We start from the raw sequence: 19,535 nt of genomic DNA on the forward strand, positions 1-19,535 counted from the left end.
AAATTAAAGGCATCCAAATCGGCAAAGAAGAAGTCAAGCTATCACTCTTCGCAGATGATATGATACTATATGTAGAAAACCCAAAAGACTCCACTCCAAAACTGCTAGAACTTGTACAGGAATTCAGTAACGTGTCAGGATATAAAATCAATGCACAGAAATCAGTCGCATTTCTCTACACCAACAACAAGACAGAAGAAAGAGAAATTAAGGAGTCCATCCCATTTACAATTGCACCCAAAACTATAAGATACCTAGGAATAAACCTAACCAAAGAGACTAAGAATCTATACACAGAAAACTATAAAGTACTCATGAAAGAAATTGAGGAAGACACAAAGAAATGGAAAAATGTTCCATGCTCCTGGATTGGAAGAATAAATATTGTGAAAAGGTCTATGCTACCTAAAGCAATCTACACATTTAATGCAATTCCTATCAAAGTACCATCCATTTTTTTCAAATAAATGGAACAAATAATCCTAAAATTTATATGGAACCAGAAAAGACCGCGAATAGCCAAAGGAATATTCAAAAAGAAAGCCAAAGTCGGTGGCATCACAATCCCGGACTTCAAGCTCTATTACAAAGCTGTCATCATCAAGACAGCATGGTACTGGCACAAAAACAGACACATAGATGAATGGAACAGAATAGAGAGCCCAGAAATAGACCCTCAACTCTATGGTCAACTAATCTTCGACAAAGCAGGAAAGAATGTCCAATGGAAAAAAGACAGCCTCTTCAATAAATGGTGTTGGGAAAATTGGATAGCCACATGCAGAAAAATGAAATTGGATCATTTCCTTACACCACACATGAAAATAGACTCAAAATGGATGAAGGACCTCGATGTGAGAAAGGAATCCATCAAAATCCTTGAGGAGAACACAGGCAGCAACCTCTTCGACCTTAGCCTCAGCAACATCTTCCTAGGAACATCGCCAAAGGCAAGGGAAGCAAGGGCAAAAATGAACTATTGGGATTTTATCAAGATCAAAAGCTTTTGCACAGCAAAGGAAACCGTGGACAAAACCAAAAGACAACTGACAGAATGGGAGAAGATATTTGCAAACAACATATCAGATAAAGGGCTAGTGTCCAGAATCTATAACGAACTTAGCAAACTCAACACCCAAAGAACAAATAATCCAATCAAGAAATGGGCAGAAGACATGAACAGACATTTCTGCAAAGAAGACATCCAGATGGCCAACAGACACATGAAAAAGTGCTCCATATCACTCGGCATCAGGGAAATACAAATCAAAACCACAATGAGATACCACCTCACACCAGTCAGAATGGCTAAAATTAACAAGTCCGGAAATGACAGATGCTGGTGAGGATGCGGAGAAAGGGGAACCCTCCTACACTGTTGGTGGGAATGCAAGCTGGTGCAACCACTCTAGAAACAGCATGGAGGTTCCTCAAAATGTTGAAAATAGAACTACCCTATGACCCAGCGATTGCACTGCTGGTTATTTACCCTAAAGATACAAACGTAGTGATCCGAAGGGGCCCGTGCACCCGAATGTTTATAGCAGCAATGTCTACAATAGCCAAACTATGGAAAGAACCTAGATGTCCATCAACAGACGAATAGATAAAGAAGAAGTGGTATATATATACAATGGAATACTATGCAGCCATCAAAAGAAATGAAATCTTGCCATTTGCGACAACGTGGATGGAACTAGAGGGTATCATGCTTAGCGAAATAAGTCAATCAGAGAAAGACAACTATCATATGATCTCCCTGATATGAGGGAGAGGAGATGCAACATGGGGGGTTAATGTGGTAGGAGAAGAGTAAATGAAACAAGTTGGGATGGAGAGGGAGACAAACCATAAGTGACTCTTAATCTCACAAAACAAACTGAGGGTTGCTGGGCAAAGGGGGATGGGAGGGGGGGGTTATGGACATTGGGTATGTGCTATGGTGAATGCTGTGAAGTGTGTAAACATGGAGATTCACAGACCTGTACCCCTGGGGGAAAAAAAATATATATATATGTTTATAAAAAATAAAATTATAAAAAAAAAGAGAGAATCCCAAGGATAAGATTTATATACTATCAAGACAAACACAAATACACAGAAACACTGGCAGAAGAAAAAATGGGAGAGTGGTTATAAGTTCTCAGTGTGGTCGAGGAAGGTTATTTTGATTCTTCTTGGATGTATCTTGATATCTTTGTTAAAGGACTCAAGTTACCTAAGATAAAAGGGGGATTAAAAATTGGTTTACCTATAGGCATAGCATTAATTGGGGAAAGGGGACTACCTTGAAGTTTAATTCTATATGAATGTGAAAAAACAAAAATAAAAAAAGAATAAACTAAACTAAACTAAAATTTAAAAAAAATTAAAAAAATAGAAAAGCAAAAGTAAAACACAGGTATATGTATCAAAAAGTTCAGGTTAAAAGGTTATTATGGAATTTGATGTACTGGACATCTCACTGTGATGGTAAATAGGTTAAAATATATGTATATAAAAAAATGAACCAGAATAGTGGGAACGAATTAAAAATAAAAGTTGTATCTATGAAGTAGTGGTGATTGTTCTCTTGTAGTCTTTTTTTTTTTTTTTTTTCTTGGTTGGCTTTCTCGGGGAGGGGCCTGCCACGTGGGTTTTCAGGCAACATTCCCTGAGTTAAGTCCTCCTGCCCCCCTGAAGGGGGTGAGCTCTGAGGACACCGGTTTTTCAGGCCTTTGTTCTCTGGAGGTTTTTATGTTTATTTGTTCTTTTTTTCCCCTCTCTCTCGCCTTGACAGCTTTTAATGGTTGTTGGAGGTTTGGAGGAAAGCAAACTGCATCCAGATCTCCCTTTCAGAGAAAAGCCTCAGTCTGTGCCCCTGTGAGTGCTCCAGAGCACATAAGTTCCCCCTCGGCTGCTGGCAGAGCACGTTCCAAGTCACAGTCCCTGGGGACACAGGAACTCCTGCTTGTACCCAAAACCATGACAGCAGCGGCTGTCTGGGCAGCTCCGGACAACCAGAGAGGTTCCAAGCAGTGATCACACACTAGGATTTTCCCACTGTCCCAGGCTAGTAGTGCCTGGTCTTTCCGGGTCTGAGAGCTCCCGGCTGGCTCCTGTGCACACCTCTCTCAGGGGAGGGTGCAGGATGCAGCTCAGACTCTGATAGCATGGCACAGCACTCGCCTTGGGACTGTAAAATGTCTGTGCTTCTGCCAGCTAGCGAGGCTCCCAGTCCCTCACAGGAGCCAGACCCGACATGCTCTCAGGCACACTGGCGGCTGAGGGACCAAGACCTGGTTTCTCTGCTGCACTCTCTTTGGCTCAGTACCAGGGGTGGCTGTCCTGGGTCTGGGGACTTAAGCCCCTGTCTCTAACCACCCTGATTCCCACAATTTCCCCCCATGATCCTTTGCTCTTTTTGAGTGTTTTCAACCAGACTCCAAGTTAATGCTGGTCCCCAGTGTAGGGCACTTTCATATTGGGATATTACTTTCCAATGTGTTGCTTCTGGTGGCTCCCTCCCCCTTTTGTTTATCTTCTGATATCATTCCGACATTCCCACTTTGCTTTGCCTGCCCACTGGCGTCTTCTGCCCCTGTAGAGATCCAGATGTGTGTAATTCTGATCTCAGGCTGATTTCATGGGTGATCGAGTTCTTTGGTAGGTAATCAGCTCACTTTAGGGTATAGGTTGAAACGGCGCCTACTCCTAGTTCCCCGTCATCTTGTCTCTCTGGCCATCTGTTCTTAAATGCTGTCTATTTTATCCATTAGAGCCCTTAGCACATTTATCATAGTTTTTTTAAATTTCTGGTCTGATAATTCCAACATCCATGCGATGTCTAGCTCTGAAGCTTGTTCTGTCTCTTCAGATTTGTTTTTTTTCTTTCAGTATTCCTTGTAATTTTTTTCTTCATTGGTAGACATGATGTACTAGCTAGAAGAAAAGGCTGTAAATAGGCCTTAGTTAATGTGGTGGTGAAGTGTGGGTGGAAGGGAAGCATTACATAGCCTCTTAATTAGGTCTTAGTTTTTTATTGAGCCTGTGCCTCTGGACTGTGAACTTTACGTGTGTGTGTGTGTGTGTGTGTGTGTGTGTGTGTGTGTGTTTATTTTTATTTTTTATTCCACCTTAGAAGGGACAAAATGACAAAAGGATTGGAACTGGGTATTTGTCTTCTCCAGGTCATTTAGACTCTTATGACACCTTAGTAGTTTAGATTCTGCTTTACTATTTTCCATTGAGGGCAGGGCTTCTTAAGAAAAACAAAGTGTTGGGGTGTATTTCAAAATATTTCCTTTTCCCCTTTCTCTGCCAGAAACCTGAGGGGATTTTTCTCAGTTATTTACTAAGGAATCTGCTGGAAGTAAGCTTCACAATATTTTTTGAACTCCCTACTCCCCCCAACCCCTCATGGCTAGTTTCCCCTGGACAGTTTTTAACTTTCCAAATTGCCTGTATTGAGACTCCAGCAATTCATCAATTATGGTTTATGTTTCCTACTCCAGCCCTCATTGCTATAACAGTTTCTGTTGTTTGTGTCTCTAATCTAGGAGACAACAGTTTGCCCTGTGTCCTCCCTTTTCTTATTGATCCAAGAAGAATTGTTGATTGTTTAGTCTTTTGTGCTTTGTATTTGTTGTTAGGATGAAATATTGACTCCAAGCTCCTACATGCAGAACTAGAACTATTTGTTTTTGATAAATTTAAAATTAATGTAATAATAAAAATAAAGTAAATTTAATGTAATAAAATATAATCTTTGCTTTTTTATGTTTTCTACTTGTTTTGCCTTAAGACTGAATATTTTATGCCATAATTATATAAATCTCACATTATTAAAAGTTAATTCATGATATAATTATAAAATAATTTCATCCAATTAATTTATGTTGAAGGGAATGTATCTATTTTTTTGTGTGTGTGAAGAACTTATTTTTTTGTTCAAATTCTTTGTAATTTTTGATTATATGGATTTATTCACCTCTGTTTTGAGAATCTACCTTTATTATAGGATAGAAATTAAATCTTATTTGGGCTTTCCTTACTAATTATTCTGATTTTATTTTTATGGGTGTACATTCAACAGCACAGATTTACTACCTCAATTCCTTCCTAATTGCTAGTTTATTTGTTTTTGGAGCTGATATTTCACTTAATCCTTCCATTTCATACCATATGTATTAACCTTTTTTTATGAAAACAACAACAACAACAATAATACAAAAACAATAAAAAATGCAAAAACAAAAAAACCCGACAAAAAACAAAAATCAGTCTAGCACTCTGCTGGAAATTATCAAATGGCTCTAATGTATGATATTTGTCTTCATAAGTATGGGTCAGGTTTTTTTTTTAATTATTTAATTTTTTTATAAACATATAATGTATTATTAGCCCCAGGGGTACAGGTCTGTGAATCACCAGGTTTATACACTTCACAGCACTCACCATAGCACATACCCTCCCCAATGGCCATAACCCCACCACCCTCTCCCGACCCCCCTTCCCCCAGCAACCCTCAGTTTGTTTTGTGAGATTAAGAGTCTCTTATGGTTTGTCTCCCTCCTGATCCCATCTTGATTCATTTATTCCTTTCCTACCCCCCAGACCCCCCACGTTGCATCTCTACTTCCTCATATCAGGGAGATCATATGATAGTTGTCTTTCTCCGATTGACTGATTTTGCTAAGCATAATACCCTCTAGTTGCATCCATGTTGTTGCAAATGGCAAGATTTCATTTTTTGATGGCTGCATAGTATTCCATTGTATATATATACCAGATCTTCTTTATCCATTCATCTGTTGATGGACATCTAGGTTCTTTCCATAGTTTGGGTATTGTGGACATTGCTGCTATAAACATTTGGGTGCACTTGCCCCTTCGGATCACTACATTTGTATCTTTAGGGTAAATACACAGTATTTAAGGCAAATACCCAGTAGTGCAATTGCTGGGTCATAGAGTATGACCATGTCATAGGATATCTATTTTCAACTTTTGAGGAACCTCCATGCTGTTTTCCAGAGTGGTTGCACCAGCTTGCATTCCCACCAACAGTGTAGGAGGGCTCCCCTTTCTCTGCATCCTCGCCAGCATCTGTCATTTCCGGACTTGTTAATTTTAGCCATTCTGACTGGTGTGAGGTGGTTTCTCATTGTGGTTTTGATTTGTATTTATCTGATGCTGAGTGATGTGGAGCACTTTTTCATGTGTCTGTTGGCCATCTGGAGGTCTTCTTTGCAGAAATGTCTATTCATGTCTTCTGCCCATTTCTTCATTGGATTATTTGTTATTTGGGTGTGGTGTTTGATAAGTTCTTTATTGATTTTGGTTACTAGCCCCTTATCTGATATGTCATTTGCAAATATCTTCTAGTATGGGTCATTTTTATAATTTCTGCTTAACTGGGATCATCACTTAAAGTGGATAGTAGTTACTTAAATATAGGCTATGATGATGTGTGATGTAATTGTTTCTTTAGCCATAAAGAACAACACTTACACTTTTTATTTATGTTTCTGCTGTATTCCAGCAGAATTCTACTGTGTTCCAAGAAGAGTTGATAACCTAGCTCAGCCACTATAGTGCTTGTACTATAGACCCATGAATGATGTTATGAATGAAAGTAGTTATGAATGACAAGGATGAAGTCTTTCCATGGGTTCTTTTAGTATATTCTCTTCTCAGCAAGGTAGTTAAAGTGACAGCCACTATTAACGTTTGTCATTTCAGAAATACATATAGAGGTGCACCTGGGTGGCTCAGTGTGTTAAAGCCTCTGCCTTTGGCTCAGGTCATGACCCTGGGGTCCTGGGATTGAGCCCCACATTGGGCTTTCTGTCCACAGGCAGCCTGCATCCCACCCCCTCTCTCTGCCTGCCTCTCTGCCTACTTGTGACCTCTGTCTGTCAAATAAATAAAAATCTTAAAAAAAAAAGAAATACAGATGGAATCCAAACACTTTATATGGTTTCATCTGTTAATGCATTTAATTAACAACTTGGTAACAACTTATAGTTGTTTACATTAGATCCCTTTCATGGTGGAAGAGTTGTGAGTAGTTCTTACTGTGGTAAAGATGTTTCCCAATTATGGTTTTGGTTTTGACTATCCTATGATAGTAGCTTGGCCCTTAAGAGATCCGAAGATAGTAAGTCTAATGTCCTTTATAACATTGCTTAGGACAAAGAAATATCTTTACAGCCAAGAAAGTACAATAGTGGGCACATAACCAAGTGATCTACTGGTGTAGCAATATATGGTATACAAAAGTGTGAAACTAATAGAACATGGGAATAGCCTTTTAAAGATGCAAATAAAGGTACAAGTAAGTATGTTTGGTGATGACACTTTGTGCTTTAACATGTGATAAATACTTTTGAACCAATGGACATTATAAGGTATTGTATTAAAAAATGCATAGGTTTGGAAACCAAAGATAGCCAGTGAGAGTGTATCCACTCACCATCACTTCCTTGGGGAATTTGACCTTTCTGGACCTATAATTTTGACCTCTGCTGGGGTAGGATGAATGCTTCTTCTGGGGACAGAGTAAGCATTTCAGTAAACCTAAAGTTTTAGTAGCTCACTGGTCATTTTTTTCCCCCTTGTGTTTGTAGATCAGCAGCAAAAACAAACAAACAAACAAACAAACAAAAAAACACAGTTACTATCATGCCAGGTATAATTAAACTTTATTAATGCAAAGGAATAGAATGGTTGCCACACTTGGTGATAACTCTAAATGGGCAGTTGCAGCAATTGCAGCATGACAAGAGCATGGTAATCATGGATTTAGCCTTCCTAGGTGGGAAGATATGGATCTGGGCAAGTGATCTAGATCAGCAGAAGTGCTGGACAAATGTGAGGAAAATCTAGAATGGATTATGGAGGAAGGAGATAATGAAAATCTTCTTGGGAACATAAGCATGATAGAACCCATTGATACTCACTTCATTAACACTCCTGTATTTGAAGAATCAATGACGGAGTGAACTTACATGGAACATGAATACCTCTAAGCATGGGAAGATGTGGAGTGTATCTGATGATTTCAATGTTGCATACATATCCCTCTGTGCTTAATATTCCTAAGAATGTATATTGTTTTATAGCATAAACTGCAAAGATTTTCTGCTTGAGGACTTTTCTTTGGATATCAAAACTGCTCAACCTGCTATGTGGGGAAGCCTGAAACTGCCATGGAGTTAATACCTTAGAGCTACCTCAACACAGAAATACACAGCTTCCTTGCCTCAAGTAAAACAAATATAAGTTATAGATTATGCACATTCTCCAAGAGGGCTATAGCAGAATTGCACCGCAATGTCCATATAGTAGAATACCAGTTAATATAACCTCTTTTGGTATCCTTTCTTTTTTTGTCCCCTGTCTCCATTTCTGAAAAAATGTGTTCCTGATGCCCCATCTAAATAAACTCCTGGCCCACTGAATTTGTTCCAGGGTCTTCTTTTATTTTATTTATTTTTTATTTTTTAAAGATTTTATTTATTTATTTGATAGAGGGAGAAATCACAAGTAGGCAGAGAGGCAGGCAGAGGGGAAGGGAGAAGTGTTGCAGGGCTTGATCCCAGGACCCTGAGATCATGACCTGAGCCGAAGGCAGATGCTTAACCCTCTGAGCCACCCAGGCACCCCATGGGTCTTCTTTTAAAAAATAAGTAAAGCCATTGGAGCCATACACACACACACACACACACACACACACAGAGCAATTTAATGTGATGATTTTTGATGTTTATCCATTCATCAGAACTAATTTACATGTTATTTTTAGATGTTATGAACAGTAGAAATGGTATTATTATATTTTATTTGAAAAATAAACAAAAATTCAAGATTAAAATGTTCTTTCTTAGATTATGCTATTCTCTGTTAGAATACTAATTCTTAGTATGATGAATTTACATTAACAAGATTGGTAGTGTTTGTATACTCCACAGGTATAGTGGTAGCAGGCTTAAAATGGTAGATGATGAATTTGTTCAGGATATGTTAAAATTGAGGTACCTAAGTAGGGGGTGGGTCAGTGTGTAATGGGATGTTTAGTTTTAAAGCTCCCCCCCAAAAGTGGTCAACATAATCAGGAAAAAGATATCTTTTTGTGCAGTCTTTTTATAGCTACCTTTATGTCTTTGTTCCTTAGTGTATAGATAGCAGGATTTAAGACAGGTGTGATAGCAAAGTCCACAATGAAGAGATTTTTATCAATTGAAGGTGGAGGAGAAGGCCAGACATACAAAAACATGCATGGAGTGAAAAACAAAAAAACCACAGTGATGTGAGCTGACAAAGTAGCAAATGCCTTGGATAATTCTCCTGAAGAATGTTTCCAGACTGTGATCAAAATGAACAAATAGGAAAGTATTAGCAGGAAGAAGGTGACCATGCTCATGAAGCCACTGTTGGCAGTAACAATAAACTCAAACTTGGCTGCATCTGTGCATGCAAGTTTTATGAACTTAGGAAAGTCACAGTAAAAGCTGTCCACTTTATTAGGCCCACAAAAAGGCAACTTTATAACAAATAAAAACTGAGACATAGCATGGATCACCCCAGTTACCCATCCAGTGATTACAAATGAAATACATGTTTTAGGATTCATGATTTTTAAGTAGTGAAGAGGCTTACAGATTGCTGTACACCTATCAAATGCCATAGCTATGAGTAACACCATCTCCACGCCTCCTATGATGTGAATAAAACATATCTGTGCCATACAACCTTGGAAAGAAATTACTTTGTATTCATTTAAGAGGTCTTTGATTATCTTGGGAACTGTGGTAGAGGAAAGACCCACATCAATGAGGGACAGGTTGGCCAGCAGGAAATACATGGGAGAATGTAGGTGAGAATCAAAAATTACCAAAAGCAAAATAAAAAGGTTTCCCAAGAGGACCCCTAAATAGAGCAACAAACATATCAAGATGAGAAAAAGTTTTTTCTCCCAAGAACAAGAAAGTGCCAGTAACACAATCTCAGTGACCACAGAGTCATTTAGTCCACCCATTGACTGGTACAGGAGAGTTGACTTTCAAGTTACCTGAGAATGAAAATTTAAAAGCGTAAGTATCACTGGCAGAAACATCTATCCCTTAATTGCCTTTCTAATTAAGTTAGATATAATTAATTGAGAGGAGAAAAATAAAGAATTTGGAGGAAATAAGGTTAGCAGCAAATTTACTATATAAAGGGGGATCTATGAGGGAAATATATGACTATAAATTTTGAAGATAGAGACAAAGGGGTTACTTTAATTTTCACCCCATACTTAAATATTTTTTTTCTCAAAGATTTCTAGATCATTATCTAGAATCCATGACCATTGCCCTAAGTATTTTTTTAATACCACATAATATCACATAAATATCTAATTCTCTATTCTCTTACCTGAACCTTTCTTAGTCTCTTAAATTTTCCCTTCTTGAAAAGCAGATGAACATAGGGGAAGGGAAGGAAAAATAAAATAAGATGAAAACAGAGAAGGAGGCAGAGCAAAGAGATTCTTAACTACAGAAAACAAACTGAGGTTTGCTGGAGGGCAGGAGGGAAGGGGGCTGGAGTAATTGGTTGATGGGCATTAAGGAGGGCACTCGAAGTAGTGAGCACTGGGTGATGTATGCAACTGATGAATCATTAAATTCTACCTCTGAAATGAATAATATAGTATATGTTAATTAAATTGAATTTAAATAAAAATTAATTTTTTTTTCATTCTTCACTGGGCTTATAGAGATCACCATGACAAAATTACTTGACTATATCCCATCACTCACTATATTGGGCTTTTAAGTTTAAATGGAATTCGGGTGCACAGGCTTAATATTAATACTAAGTTTATGACATGATTATCACCATTGGTCCAAGACCACTTTTAGTAAATAGATTACTTAATGACAAGCTAAAAACAAAATAAAATATTGTATAGCTGAGAGTAAAGAGGAGTTAATTTAATTATAAACAATAATTCTAATGATCACAGATAACAGATATGAGTGTCTCCTATATTTAGGGAATTGTGTTAAGTGTATTATGTTTTTCAAACCTCCTAATGACTGTATAAGATAGGTTCAGTTTTATTATCCCCACTTCACAAATGAAGCTGTGCCTGAGAAAGATGAAGTGGCAAAACTAGGAGTGGTGTATCTAGAGTTTTATGACTTGAGAATGTATTCTAACCAATGTTCTGTGCTTTTCAAGGCTAGCACTTCCAAGTACATTCTAACCCTCTCCAAGGATCAAGATGCATTAATCTTTTTCCTACATCTGAAATTTTTATTTCCCTTAATGTGTTGCACATAGCATTTCTCCTTCAAAAAATCAAATCTTTCAAGGATGGGGAGGGGGGTATCCTTCTTATTTTCCCTTTACTTTCTAAAAGCCCTTCACAGGTGAGTTTACCTTAACTTACACATTGTATTTACTGAACAAGCCACTTGTTCCAGAAAATTCTTTTAGAGAAGTTACCAAGAATTTAGTACACAATGGTCTACATATAAAAATGTCGTATATAATGAACAATTTTTAGCCCTTATCTTACATACTTGTTCTCCAAATTTGGTACTGTTGATCTTGAATTGTTTTTGAAATTTCTTCTGTCATCCGTTGCTGTTTTCTGTATTGGCTGCCTATCCCAAAGCATTTTCCATACAGTTTGTGATAAGAGAACACCTATCTATTTAGGAATTTGATGGAAACTTCTGAGTTTTGGAAGAATGTAGGTTCTTATCTTAGCTCTGGGACGAAATATGATAATCTATGTACCTTGGCCATGGATTGGTATAAGAGGGGCATGTAGCTGTTTTGATGAGATAAAGAACAATGCCTTTTGTGGAAGGTTTTCTTTCCCAGATTAAAATAGAAAGATTAATGTGGAGAAGTCTCTTTTTTGGGGCTCTTTTATCCTTGCATTCAAGATTAATGTGATGCTCAAAGATGCAGCACTCATGACCTTTGAGTAGCTACATGTTAAAGAAGATATTATGAACAGATAGAAAAATAATCCTGTCTAAAAGGTCTTTGATGTCAGAAAAAGGTCTACCTTCTGATATCCTATTGAGAAAAATAAAAACTTACTTTAAGAGACTGTAAATAAGGCAATGTTAACTTGAAGCTAGATGCATTTTTAATATTTGTATAACAGATCTCTCTTGGTTTTTCTCCTATATTTCTAACTTCTTTTTTTTAAAGATCTTATTTATTTGACAGAGAGACACAATGGGAGAGGGAACAGGAGCAGGGGAAGTGGAAGAGGGAGAAGCAGGCTTCCCTGCCACTCTAGGCAGGTAGCCCAGTGCAGAGCTTGATCCCAGGATCCTGGGATCATGACCTGAGCCAAAGGCAGATGCTTAACAACTGAGCCATCCAGGCACCCCTATTTCTAACTTCTTTTTTGTATATTTCACTGATGCATGGATTCTCTCTCCCACCCCTACCAGCCAGATTATGAAAGACTTCCCTATCTATAGCTCTATTCCTGGACTCTAGCATAATAAACCCAAGACTTTACTGTAGTACATAAAGGGACATCCCTCAAACACTTCAAAGTTAAAATGTGCAAGGGTGAACTCATAATTTCATCCTCTTTTTAATGCTTTAGGAAATATCATGAGTGTTCTCTCAGATGCTTAATCCAGGAGTCTTTGAGACACCTTTTATCCTCTCTCATCTTATATACCGAAGGAAAATTACACTTCCTGAATAGTTCTGTTTTGTTTCTTCCTCTTCACTTCCACTGTCAGTTTTATTTCAGGTCTATTTTTTTCTAATTAATGACCATAAAGGCTCTGAATGATCTCTCTGCCTTCAATCTTACCTACATTTCATACTTTCTACACTCTGCTTTCAGATTTGTCTATCTGAAGATCAAATATGGTGTTATACACAACTAATGAATCCTTGAATACTACATCAAAAACTAATGATGACTATATGTTGGCTAATTAAACATAATAAATAAAGATCAAATATGGTCATGTAACTCTCCTATTTCATTTTCTGGTTCTATCATTGTGGATATGTTAAAATCTAGTAGCATATCACATCAAGCTCTTTATACACTTGATCTTAGCCAAAAGGCCGAGAAGAGATAAACTGAATGTGTTACTCTATTTTTTCACATTTCTCTGCTCTTGCATATACTGTCATCTATGTTATTCCCGGTCATTACAAAGAGGAAACATATTTGCTTAAAAGGCCTGATAGACTTGGTTGCCATTCTAGATCTGCCACATATGATCCCTATAAACTAGGATATACTAGCCAATTATGCTAATGGTATTTATTTGTCTATAAATTGAGAGGTGTCTAACTTATATCTCCAGATTTTTTAAAAAAATTATTTAATTTTATTTTTTTCAGTGTTCCAAAATTCATTGTTTATGCACCACATCCAGTGCTCCATGCAATACAGGCCCTCCATAATACCCACCACCACGCTCACCCAAACCCCCCTCCAGAACCTCCAGTTTGTTTTTCAGTCTGAGAAACATATCCAGATGTTTGAAGATTTGAAAGTACATGGGTAAAACTATCTAGCAGAAATGTTAATTCCACTTTCCTTTATCCTTCAAAACTGAGATTAAATACAAGCTACTCTGGAGTATTCATTTATAACCCTAAGCAGAGTAGTATCTCTGAACTACTGTTATATCTTGTACCTTTTTAAAAATAAAATATATAATAATTTCTTTATAATATAATATAATATAATATATTATAATTTATTTGAGAAAAAGGGATTTTAGGCAATTTGTATACCCCAGTACTTAGCACAATTTCTGGCACAAGGTAGGCACTATCAAATGATAATCTTCACTGACATTCAAGAATACATGGTAGGCAAAATCAGGGCATAGAAGCTATTGTAGGATATTTGGTGGAGAATAAATCTTCACCAAATGACTTTGAGGTTTGAACTCATCGGCACCTGCTTGCTGATGGAGAATGGAAACCAATCTCCATCAGCAACCTCCTTGTCATGACATCATTCTCACAGAGTGATCTCAGCACCTCACAGTCACGAGTCGATCCTAAAATCTAATGCAGTAAAACTGGAAAAAGTACAAACTTTCCTCTTTATTTTTTGCCTCAAACAAAATGTGTATAATCATTACAGAGTATCTGGAACTGTCCTCAAATTATAGTAAAATATTAAAGCATCCTAAAGACGTATTGCTAAACTGAAAACATCACTGGATATTTGGGAAAAAATCAGTAATTTGAAAGAGCAGTATACTTTTTAAGCATAAGCCTCCAGTGGAAAGCTGTTTGGTACCTGAAGCAGAAAGAGAACTTTTAAACACACTTGAGTTTATGTTCAGAAGAATTTTTGAACACATGACATAGATTAGAACTTCAGATAAATGAAACTGAAAAAATAATTTGTTAAGTTAAAAAAAAGATTTTAAAATAACATATAATGTAAATGTATGTATAGAAATATTTAGGTTTTATAGTATCTTTAATTTGTGGGTTTTTAAGTGATTTTATTTTTTCCTAAATATGAACTCTTATTTTCTATATTTTATAAGTAACATTTTAAAAGAGAATTTGAAATTAGTTTAAGAAATAAGAAAAACGATCTAGTAGTAATTTTATAAATAGCAGTATTGTATAGTAACTAATAGCAAGCATTCTGGGGACAGACTACCTGGATTCGAATCTCCATCTCCTTGATTTATGAACTATGTGTCCTTGGGTGAGTTGCTTCAATTCTCTCTCCCTGAATTTCCTCATCTGTAAAATAGGGATGATAATAGTACTTACCTTATACTGTTGTTGTTGTGAGGATTAAATGAGTTAATACACGGACAACAGCAGAGTATGCTGTGGCACATAATAAGTATTTAATACATTTTAAAAAATAATTATAATGATTTTTAAGACTTGATCATTCAGTTCTTTCTGAACATAAGATAGCTTGCTCTGCCAGACTGTACTCATTTGCAATGAAATAACCAAGATATAATGTTCCATGAATTCCCATGAATCTAATATCAGAGGAAAAAAAAGGCATGGAAAATTGAAACCCCTTCACATATCAATTTAATAAAGATACGGGCTCTTTGAAGAGAAATTCATCTCACAATATTATCAAAATGATAATTATCAAAATGATACCAGAACATGTATAAAATTATGTGAGTAAAAATTATTCAAATAAAGAGAATGAGCAAAAAGAACCTTAAGATAAAGGAGAAAGAAGATTTGGGAATGAAATGTAACCAGTTCTTGGGGAGTTAGAGAGCAGGTTTCATGCGCAGGTGCAGGTCTCACTCAGCAGGAGCTTCAAGAGACTGAGACGTACAGACAGTTCACACCCTTTTGAATTGCCACCATTTCTTGAGACAGATAGCTATAAATAGTTCTTACCATTTGGAAGGGAGTCAGCTGGATTAGATGGTAGGACTGGGCAGAGTCCTAATTGCTTCTAATGGAAACCAGGTCTTTTGTGTACACTGGTTTTCCCAAAGGTAAATTATCACAACAGATCCAAGGAAATCAAGCAGTTCAATGTGTTGATCTGTGATTTTGTGCTCTGATACACTTTTTTTTTCAAATTAGAGAATTTTAGGTTAACATTAGATGTTCATTGTGTTATTGCAAGTTATATAAACCATTGATGGTATTAGTTGGGCACCACTATCACGTTTATGAAAACTATCACATTATACCCATAATGGTTTGTCTAACTTGGAATTTTGAGAAATAATGAATTAATACTTGAACATATCAAGGGGAGTTCCAAAAATAGTGAAATATTAGATTGGCAAAATCTCATTTGGTATTTTAACAACTTTTTGAAAGCTTAATATGTATACTTTAAAATTTATCCAGTTAAATGTATTACTCAGTAATTTAAAATAAATTTATGGAGTTGTATAACCATTATCATTATTCAGTTTTAGAATAATTCAATCTCCCTAAAATGTTCCTTGTGCCTATTTGTAGTTAATCCCCACTTCCATTCCCAGATCCAGGCAACAAGTAATTTGTTTAATGAATCCAGAGATTTACTTTAGAATCAATTCAATTTACCAAACTGAAGCTTCTTGAGTGAAGGGAGGGCTGTGTTGTCTTGAGGAAGGACACTTCTACATAGCCATAACTATTTTTTAAGTTGTTACTAAGCCATTATTTATTAGTTTTTTAAGCTTTAGGTATTATAAGTATGGAGTGCAGAACAAACATGCTCCCCCCCACCGCCAGCAATTTGCAAAGAATCAAGAGGCTGGTTGACAGGTTGAAAAATTTTCTCTATTTCTGTAATACCTTTGCAGAAGGCTTTTTAGTACGTTATCAAAACTACCTTACTCACTTACTAAAGTGAGTAAGGTAGCTTTTTACTCACTTACTAAAGTGCTCTATCTTTTAAAAATTGTAAACCCTGTTAATTATATCATTTCTTTGATTTTTTTTTTTTTTGTAACTAGATTGAAATTTTGGCTCTAGAATTTTCTATGTGTCTTTAAAAGTTCCTCCAGTGGGAAAGAAGGCCTCCCACTCATATCACATAGGGATAGGGAGGAATTCCTTTGACCCACAGGCCAGTTATCTTCAGGATCCCACAAGCTTCAGGCTGCTGCAGAAGACCCTTGGGATCCATTCCATCCTGGGCACAGGTCACATACATTTCAGAGTAGTCCTTACCTCCGAAACAGCATTAAGTTGTTTTAACAACAGGCAGTTTCACAGTTTGGAGTCTTTTTCCTGTCTCAGAATCTAAACAAATCACTCTCCCTCCATTATAACAGGCCACCCAGAGCTTCCCCTCAGCATAGATACACATCCCATCTGGAATTTGTTCTTCTTTCTCCAGCTTGTAAACACTTCTGCAGTTGGAGATCTTTCCTGTCTGTAGGTCATAGTTAAAGACATCCACCAAGTAGGACAGGCTGCCGATGTAATAGAAGATTTTGTGATCCAGGGATTAATCCAAACCATGAGATATCTACCTGCTCAAAATACTTTTCTGCTTGGTGGTCCAGAAAGAGGGAGTACAGGGACCCGTGGTGCCACCCCAGAGCTGCCGGGTGGTCTCCTCGGCCATGGTGCCAGCAAAATATCTCCCAGCAGGATCTACCTTCCCATTATTGAACCAATTGTTTTTCTGGTCTTTATCTCCTGTGGCCAGGGCAACTGCTGAGTGATCTTCCCAGTTCAGAGCACAGAACTTTGTTCCAATGGTGGTGACATAGCCTCCTCCCTGGTGAAGGGATCAGAGCTGATGGGGACATCCACAGTCACTTGCTGCACACACTTGCTGAGCGAATCCCACTGGCAAAGTTTTTTTGCAAGAATATAAAGAGCAGTGAGATGGATGCCTTCTCCTGCACCGGAGACTCCCGCACCAGCTATTCTCCCACAAAACACACTCGATCTTAATGGAAGACATTATTACCCGAAAGCTGTCTTGGTGTCAGTGACCCTTGGAGAACTGGCTCCACAGCCACAATTTGATACTGTTATTTTTCCTATTCTTCAAAGGATAATGAGAATAATCAAAATTTTGGGGGTTATTAGACACTGATTTTGATTTTGAACTGTCACTAATTTCTGTAGAAAGAAAATGCTACTGTGGACAGTCAGAAATAGGGGTTTGTAGCAATCAGGTGGCCAATGAAATTTTGTCTGTGCCTATCTCAGAGTGTGCTGTGTGTTTTCCTAAATCTATTCTTCAGTTATGTCTATACTTTGAGATAAAAATTGGCATAAGTACACTGACAATTGGAATATTTCCATATTGGTTACCTAAGTCATGAAATGAGATCTGTTATGATAAAAAAAGCCAAGTGAAGCAAATTAGATCTAATTAACCTACTAAAATAATAAACCAAAGTAATATTTCACTTTAAGAAGAATTGTAGAGATTAGTACTATTATCAGTGAATTCAAAGATGGAGAGTTTTGGGGTGCCTGGGTGGCACCGTCAGTTAAATGCCCAACTCTTTGTTTCATTTCAGGTCATGATTTCAGGGTCATGGGATGGTCAGACTCCAAGCTCAATGCAGGGTCTGCTTAAGCTTCTCTCTCCCTCTGCCCCTCCACCCTGCTCTCTCTCCCTCAAACAGGTAAGTAAGTCTTTAAAAAAAAAAACGTAGAGTTTTTGTTTTGTGTGTGTGTGTGTGTGTGTGTGTGTTTCAATTGTAAGAATACTTGATACTTGAGGCACCTGGATGACTCAGTTGGTAGAGTGTGTGATTCTTGATCTCACAGTTGTAAATTCAAGTCACTACTGGGTGTAGAGATTACTTAAAAGTAAATATTTTAGGGCACCTAGGTGGCTCAGTGGGTTAAGCCTCTGCCTTCACCTCAGGTCATGATCTTAGGATCCTGGGATCAAGCCCCCCATCGGGCTCTCTCTCTCCTGCTTCCCCCTCTCTCTCTGCCTGCCTCTCTGCCTATTTGTGATCTCTCTCTGTCAAATAAATTAATAAAATCTTAAATTTTTTTTTTCTTAAGAAAAGAATACTTAAGGGGTGCCTGGGTGGCTCAGTGGGTTAAAGCCTCTGCCTTCAGCTCGGGTCATGATCTCAGAGTCCTGGGATTGAGCCCCGCATCGGGCTCTCTGCTCAGCAGAGAGCCTGCTTCCTCCTCTCTCTTTGCCTGCCTCTCTGCCTACTTGTAATCTCTGTCAAATAAATAAATAAATAAAATCTCAAAAAAAAAAAAAAAAGAAGAATACTTGAGGGACCCCTGGGTGGCCCAGTCAATTAAGTGTTTGCCTTCAACTCAGATCATGATCCAGGAGTCCTGGGATGGAGTCCCACATGCAGCTCCTTGCTCAGCAGGGAGCCTGCTTCTCCCTCTGCCTCTGAGGCTTCCCCTGCTTATATTCTATCTCTCTCTGTCAAATAAATAATTCAAATCTTAAAAACAAAACAAAACAAAAGAATACTTGGTACTTAATCTAAGAATACTTTATCTGCTTTCTTAACAGAGTTTTAAGTGTCCAGTACAATGTTGTTAACTGCAGATAGAGTGTTGTTCAGTAGATCTCTAGAGCTTAACTCTAGAACTGAAACTTTCTATTGAATAACAACTCTTAATTTCCCTCTCCCTTCTAGTCCATGGAAACCATCATTCTACTTTCTGTTTTTATGATTTGATTATCTTATTTAAAAAATTTTTTTAAAAGATTGTATTTATTTATTAGAGCAAACATTGGGGAGGGGGAGGAACAGAGGTAGAAGGAGAAGAGAGGGACAAGCAGACTCCCCGTTGAGTGGGGAGCCTTACCTAGGGCTCAATCCTAGGATCCTGAGATCATGACCTGAGCTGAAGTTACCCATTTAGCTGACTGAGCCACACAGGAGCCCATGATTTGATTATTTTAGATACCTCAGATAAGTGAGATCATGTAGCATTTGTTCTTTGATGACTGGCTGATTTCACTTAGTGTAATGTCCTCTAGGTTCATCTGTGTTGTTGCACATGACATGATTTCCTTCCTTTTTGAGGCTCTGTAATATTTCATTGGATGTATATAAAACATTTTCTTTCTTCATTCATCCATCGAGGGA

The 19,535-nt window shown here is 37.5% G+C and overlaps 1 protein-coding gene and 1 pseudogene across 1 annotated transcript; both read right to left on the minus strand.

Annotated features, from left to right (window-relative positions):
- Positions 1–9,094: 9,094 nt before the first annotated feature.
- LOC116867435 (olfactory receptor 4F15-like) lies at positions 9,095–10,021 on the minus strand. The gene has a single exon (XM_032857070.1). The coding sequence runs from the start codon at positions 10,019–10,021 to the stop codon at positions 9,095–9,097; it is 927 nt and encodes a 308-aa protein (XP_032712961.1).
- A 6,495-nt stretch (positions 10,022–16,516) lies between these two features.
- LOC116867436 lies at positions 16,517–17,407 on the minus strand (annotated as a pseudogene).
- Positions 17,408–19,535: the final 2,128 nt, after the last annotated feature.

This window comes from Lontra canadensis, unplaced genomic scaffold (assembly GCF_010015895.1).
Source record: "Lontra canadensis isolate GAN:19392208 unplaced genomic scaffold, GSC_riverotter_1.0 scaffold12, whole genome shotgun sequence".
Taxonomy (NCBI): Eukaryota; Metazoa; Chordata; class Mammalia; order Carnivora; family Mustelidae; genus Lontra; species Lontra canadensis.